Source organism: Mus caroli, unplaced genomic scaffold (assembly GCF_978045245.1).
Source record: "Mus caroli unplaced genomic scaffold, Mus_caroli_1 scaffold_1, whole genome shotgun sequence".
Classification (NCBI taxonomy): Eukaryota; Metazoa; Chordata; class Mammalia; order Rodentia; family Muridae; genus Mus; species Mus caroli.
Window position 1 is genome coordinate 17,654,561 of NW_028227256.1, and position 7,392 is coordinate 17,661,952.

General features: G+C 41.8%; 1 protein-coding gene across 1 annotated transcript; it reads right to left on the reverse strand.

The window, feature by feature from the left end:
* Positions 1 to 595: 595 nt before the first annotated feature.
* Positions 596 to 7,030, reverse strand: Il17f (interleukin 17F). The gene is made up of 3 exons (XM_021176015.2): positions 7,004 to 7,030; positions 2,121 to 2,341; positions 596 to 833 (listed from the first exon to the last, which is right to left on the reverse strand). Exons 1-3 carry the CDS (start codon positions 7,028 to 7,030, stop codon positions 596 to 598), a joined length of 486 nt encoding a protein of 161 aa, XP_021031674.1.
* Positions 7,031 to 7,392: the final 362 nt, after the last annotated feature.

The window sequence follows — 7,392 nt, forward strand, 5'->3', positions numbered from 1 at the left end:
ATATTTTTGAATTTAAAATATTTTATTACATAATTAATGGATATATTAATTTTCTACTAAATTGATATATAATCAATAGGTCATAAATATATGTATAGTTCCCCTACCAATATAAATATATAATAGTTTATGCCAACTTCATTTATATTTACCAAATTTTTCTCTAAAAACACACATACCATGCGTGCTTCTTCCTTGCCAATCCAGCCCCTGCTACACAGGCCTCCTCCCATACATTCTGATTATGTTTGTTTTCTTTCCATCACAAATATGAGCATTTCATTGAACTCTACAAGAATGATACTGCATCAGAGTGACAGTCTTGACAGACAAAGAGACTGGGCCAAGGGTGCCTTCATTTACCTTTGTTTTCAGGAGTTTAAGTAAGGCATTGGGAACACACCAGGACTGGTAACAATTCTAAAGCGAGCCAGAAAGTTCAAGCTATATCTACTGCAGAGCTGCAAGAATGCCATGCACACCTTACTGAGAATCCTAGAAAGCATAAAGACTTGGAGATCGGCACACAGAGCTCTGGATAAAAGGAGGCTTTTCCTCAGCGGAAGTCTTCAGCTGATTTCTGTATGCTGCTTTGTCAGGCCGCATGGTGGACAATGGGCTTGACACAGGTGCAGCCAACTTTTAGGAGCATTTTCTCCAACCTGAAGGAATTGGAACAGCCTTGGGGCTCCCTCCGAAGGACCAGGATTTCTTGCTGGATGGCGATGGAGTTCATGGTGCTGTCTTCCTGACCCTGGGCATTGATGCAGCCTAAGTGTCTGCACTGGGCCTCAGCGATCTCTGAGGGGAACCGGTGGGGGTCTCGGGTGATGCTGAAGGACAAAAATAAAAGATAAAGCAGGATGCTTGAGGGCAGGGAGAGGAATAGAGAAGGGTTTCCGCAGCACTAGGTGTTTCCCTTCAGGGGCGGTTGAGTTATGCAGGGAGCAGCGCAGACTCTGAATTCTTGGACCAAGCTCTAGCAGATAAGTAACTTCCTATACCTCAGATGCCTCCACTATAAAACGGGGTTTCTCCCATATCATTCTCTCAGAGGGTTGTTGGGGATATCACATGGTTTGAGTGCATACAGAGTAACTCCATAAATACTTTGGTTACTCTTAGATCTACATTTTCTTTGTATTAGTGTTATTACTCATCCTTTAAGCAGAGGTTGAACATCACTAGTAGGTCTCCCAAAGTACAATGCATAAAACTCACTGCTTGGAAAGCAAAATGAAAGCCTTCAAGGTCTGTGAATCCAGAGCCTCACTTGGCTCCTCTCTTGAGACTCCCCTCTGGCTGAAGACAGGCAGCCAAGCCAGTCTACCACAGTCTACAAACCTCTCAAGAAGGGAGCTATGTATCAGCCTCAGAGCACTGCTTTGTCCCTAGAATCTGTTTTTATTCATGTATTTGAAGAGTATTGATGGGTGGTGCGTGTTCCCAGGACACAAGACTCTGCCCTATACAACATCTATTTCCCAAGCTGACTTTTCTTCCAAATCCTGATTTACCATCCCTACTCAAAGAAAACGTCTAATCTAAGTAGATCCCTAAACTGATTCATTGTTTCCACCTATCCTCACAGGCTGCAAAAAATATTAAGACTTCCAATCACATAGGAGACCCAAGGCAAGAAACTGAGTTAGTGGGAAAGGTGTAGCTTCTATTGGAGACGGTGAATGTGAAGCCAGGCCTGGAGGCTCATGCCTGTAATCCCAAAACTCAAAAGACTGGGGCAGAAAGGATAACCATGTATCTGAGGCTAGCCTTGGCTACCTCGTAAGTTTCAGGGCAACCTGGGCTACAGAGTGAGGCCTCTATCTCAGAAAAAAAAGTGAATGTGAGTCCTGAATACTCATAAGAATGAGGCATTGTAATCAAAATAATGTAGCATGTTTTTCTTTCTTTTCTTTTATTATTTTGGTTTTTTAAGATAGAATTTCACCATTGTAACTCTGGCTGTCCTGGAACTCATTACATAGACCAAGCTGGCCTTGAAATTAGAGATCTGCCTGAGTCTGCCTCCTAAGTGCTGAGATTAAAGGCATCCACCATTACATTTGGTTTAGCACATTCCTTTCCATGTAATATGTCTATCTCCTTCCTTGACTTACTTGTAATCCCATGGGGAACTGGAGCGGTTCTGGAATTCACGTGGGGCAGAAATGCCCTGGTTTTGATTGAAGATGCGAATGTCAACTCTCACACTGTTATCCTCCAGGGGAGGACAGTTGCCAGCCTTCTGCAAGGCAGGAACCCCTGCTTTGGGGTTCTTCCGAGCTGCTACCTCCCTCAGAATGGCAAGTCCCAACATCAACAGTAGCAAAGACTTGACCTGGAAAATAGAGATTACCACAGGTTAGAGCCCTGGTGGTGGGCAATGTACCTGAACTCTGTATAGGGTCACTTTACAGGATCAAGGTTTCATTTTTTTTTCATGGTTCACTGGCAATGAGAACTATCGTGCTTAATGTTATCAGGATGCAAAGCAGAAAGGGTCGTGAGTAAAGCCCTCTGAAGTTTATCTCCGGCCTTATAGTCCACAAAACCTTTCTCTGGGACATTCCTCCAAACCTCACCCTATTGTCAAGGCCCCATATGTAATTCAATTAGAAGTATATTTGTTGGGATGGAGGAATGGCTCCACAGCTAAGAGCACTGATTGCTCTTCTAGAGGTCCTGAGTTCAATTCCCAGCAACCACATAGTGGCTCACAACCATCTGTAATGGGATCCAATGTCCTCTTCTGGTGTGTCTAAGGGCAGAAACAGTGAACTCATATACATACAATAAATATTTTTTAAAAAATATATTTATCAACATTAAATAATAGAGATTTTAGCATGTGTCACTCAAGAAGTATTTTTTGTCTATTCTCTAAAAATGTCATATCTGTGTTCATACCAGACTCAGAGTTAACTTCCTGCGAGAGCATAGTTGGTCCATGAAAACTTTCTGAATGAATGAGAGAGTTGGGAAGTGAATGAACAGGGCAGCCCAGTTAAATTAACCAGTATAGTTATGCCACGATCATTGAGTAAAAGGATTATGGGAAACTAAGCACAGCAAAATTTCATTTATCCATGCTAATTGAAAGAATCAGGGACACTGATGACGCCCAACATTAGAGTGCAGAACCCATTTCTTTTAGCTCTAGAATCTATCTTTTCTGTACTAACACTGAAATCAGTTTCACTGCTGTTACTAGCGCACACAAAGTGCTCAGTGGAGCTCTAAACACAAGAAGAGCTAAAATCTCAAGAGCTCCCCTTGGTTGCAAATGTCCTTTGCCGTCCCTGCGCACACTTTCCTGGGGAAGGACAAAGCCCATGGTAAGGCAGAAGAGCTAAGGCTGAGCTTTTCATTTCTGGGCTCCATGTTGTTCAGGTTCACACTGTGTAGGTAGGGAAAGTGACTGTGCATGCTGGATTTAAAGACTTGCCTGTTCTTTTCAACATCCTGGAGGCAAGAAATATGCAGAATAAACAAAGAGGTCATGGAGTCAGCCTGCTGGACCATGATCACTGATAATACTTTGAAAGCAAGCTGCAGGATGAGACAGATTTGTCTCCAGATAATCAGCAGCCATATGCCTTCACCTCTGAAGTCATTCGTTCACTCAGTAGCTAATCCTCGAGGCCACAGTGTTGTGGTTTCGGGCATTATCTCTAGAGTTAACTGTGTGGGGTCCATAATTCATTGATAGGACTCACCCCACAGTGACTTGGTTTCCTACATACTCATAAATCCCAAAGATCCCTGTAAGCATGCAGTCTTTCCACACAGGCAACAATGGTTGGCAGTGTATTGATGTTACCCTGTGCGTGAGATGGATGTAAAATGCAGTCTTCACAGGTGCTTTGAAATTTAGAAAACATAGTCACACATCTATCAACCACTTCTTTAGATTTCTTAAGTTCTCCTCCAGAATCTTCTCTCTCCTCTTATATGTCATGTTTATTGTCTCACTTCTAATTTTGACTACCAAGACTAAAAGTCACTATAGTTTGGGGTTATGTGATTAATGATAATTTGTTGTGGTGGTTGAACTGAGAATCCACCTGCATAGGCTTATATATGTGAATGCTTGGTCCCCAGTTGGTGGAATTATTTGGGAAGGAGTAGGAGGTGTGGTCTTGTTGGAGGAGGTGTGTCACTGGGGTGGGCTTCGAAATTTCAAGTCTTATATCATTCTCAGTTAGTTCTTTCTGCCTCGTGGTTATGGCTTAAGATGTAAACTCCCAGCAACTTCTCCAGCACCATGCCTACCTTCCTGCCTCCAGCCATGATGATCAAGCAGCTTAACCCTTGGAAACTGTAAGCCCCAAATTAAACATCTCCTTTTATATGTTGCCATGGTTACAGTGTTTTATCACAGCAATAGAAAAATAACTAAGACAACTATCATGTCCCTAACAGCTCATTATGTTTCTTTATTAATAGCTAAACATTCTTGGAGTATTTTAGAAAATGTTTTCACACCTCCTTACAAGATTTGAACAGCTAACTCATAGATGAAACTCATCCTAATTACCTAATCATCTCTTAAAGGACTTATGTCAGAGAGGCAATAAACAACCTGGCAGGGTTCCCCAGCCTCATTGTGACAATTTATAGGCTCCACCTTCTATGGCAAGGCTTGGCCACAGCCACTGAAGGTCATTACTATTCTTCACATTAGTCTTCACTGTGTCTAATTTCAAGAGCCACGGATTCTAAACACTCTCTGCACTGCATCAGTAAGACAGAAGTATTGAAAGCCCCAAACCACTGTTTGCTTTATGATAAGCGTTTTTGGTTTTTTTGTTTGTTTGTTTGTTTGTTTGTTTTTTGGTGTTTTGTAGCTCTGATAAGGCTGGTGCTGAGTATGAAAAACAACAGAAACAATCCATCTTCCCAGGGAAGTTGGGAGCTTTTACAGGTTTAAATTCCACCTTTAAAGGGGATTGATAGGTGTGATTCAAATCCTGTAGGATGGGAAACAGCTGGGAGAATATTGAAACTGAAGGTGGTCAGTCAGAGAGGGTGAATCTTCCCAGCTTAGCTTTGTACATTACTCTTGTGTGTTCACTGCTGGGAGAACATCTGCACACTTGCCCCTACACTTACCTGTAGTCTGTAACCTCCCTACACAGGAATGGGTGACAGAGACTGATCAGCTCCAAGCTCCATCCAAATTTACCTCAATTGCCCATAGCATATGTCTTCTCTGCTTGCCCCTCCTCATAATCCCATTTCAGCACTTCTTGCTCCACCACGCTTGTTGCTGACAATCCAACTGATTTTTCTCCCCCCAGCAATAGTAACGGTTTGGAGCATTAAACTATCCAAACGATTTTCTTGGCTACAATGGCATTAGGTTGAGAATCTTGCCTCTCCCGATCATCCACAGATAAGCACACTATTGTTGGGAGTCAGAAAATCTAGATACAGGTCTCAATATTATTATATTAGCAATGCATTGCAATAGAAAATGACAGCAAATGAAAACCAGATGCCTGAGCTACTGTGTAATGGAGAAAATGTTCGTGATCTATTCCTGTGGGCTGACGAGGGTCTGAGAGGTAATAGTAAATCACAGAGCAAGGCTTGGTGGCACACTCCTGAAGTCCCAACACTCCAAGAGAGCAAGGAAAAAGTAAGACAGTTCCAGAGCAGTCTGAGCCCACATAGCAAACTCACGACTAGCGTGAGCCACACAGAAGATCTTGTCTCAAGGGCTGGAGAGATGGCTCAGCAGTTAAGAGCACTGACTGCTCCTCCAGAGGTCCTGAGGTCAATTCCCAGCAACCACATGGTGGCTTACAAGCATTTGTAATAGTATCTGGTTCTCTCTTTGACAGTGTATTCACATACATTAAGTAAATAAATAAATAAATAAATATATCTTTTTTTAAAATCTTGTCTAGAAAAGCAAAATCAATAATATTAAGAATTGGTATTTGTATACTCTTTCCACCTTTACCTCTTATAGCAATTGTAGTGTCCAAATTAACTAAAATCTAAGCACTTATGATCTACCTTGCAAGTCTAGATTCATATCAATATAACAATCCCTTCCCCCATAATTATGCTGGTGCACAGGTGGGGGAAGTAAAATTCACAAAGGGAATGACCAACACCAAATTGCCCACTTAGCAGGTAGGAGAGACAAATCTGTCTGACTTCAAAGCCTATGTCTCTAAATACTGTACTTTGGTGGTTTACTGCAATCACTATAATAACATACAATAATTAAAAGAATATTGCCATTGTCAGAAAGCATGAGCCATTTATAAAAGCCATGCTCTTTGAGGTCTCAAGGCTTATCCAGGGAAAATCAAAGGACTATCAAAACCATTAACACAGTGTGCGATTTCCTAAGCTTGCTCCATGTGCCTCTATATTAAACCCTTCTCAGGTATTAATTAATTAATTAGTCAGTTATCAAAGTCCCGAGAAGCTTCTCCAGGAGCAGACCAAAAGTTGAGCACTGGGCCATTCTACTTCCTCCTCCGTCCAAATGACCTTGGAGGAACCAAACTGTGGGTCCCCTGCTTCTTTGGGATATATACTATATATTAATATTTAATGTATATTTATACTACTATCCCATGCAATGTAACATATTATATATAGATTCCTGCCTTGGAATACATATTTATATAAAACAAAGCTTGGCCTGGCTCTTATTTTAGGTCAACCTTAGTCTTTAATGAGTAGATAAGAGAGACCATGATGGTCACTGGAGATAACCAGATATGCACACCAGCCCACCTGAGCAAATCCATCAGGTCAGATTATCTGCTTTTCTCCTTTTCTAACTGTTCCATTGATGTTGGTTTTTATTCTTCTCTTCTCTTCTCTTTTTTCTCCACCAGACAAATCAAAATTAAACTTCACTTTTTAAAGAACTAATTTACAAAAGACTCCAAGAAGGCCTAAAGCCTTCGAAATCACCCTTTCTTAAAGCTTAGACGCAGCTATCCTTAGCCCATGATTATTCAACACCACTCACCATGGCTGTTTCACAGATGCCCTTCATGCTGTTTTCTCCAATGGCTGCTTCTTCACTCAGGAAGTACTTTCTTCTAAGTATGTCTTCCCGGGTATGTCAAACAGCAGTAGTACCTGTCAGTTTTATAGCAATCACTGTCCCTGTTTCCACTGACCTCCTTACTGACTGTAAGTTGTGGTTAACCGAGAGTTACTGACGAATGCAGGGTTTCTACTCCACTTCCTGAAGGGGAATCAAAGGGGGACCCTAAAGGGAGATGACGGAAAACGGACCAGATCTTCCCTCCCTCCCTTCTAAGCCCACCCACTTCCACTCCCATTACCTTTACTACAGATATGAACCGAGTCACAGATTACTGTCAAGATCTTTAATTCCCCCACAAAGCAACA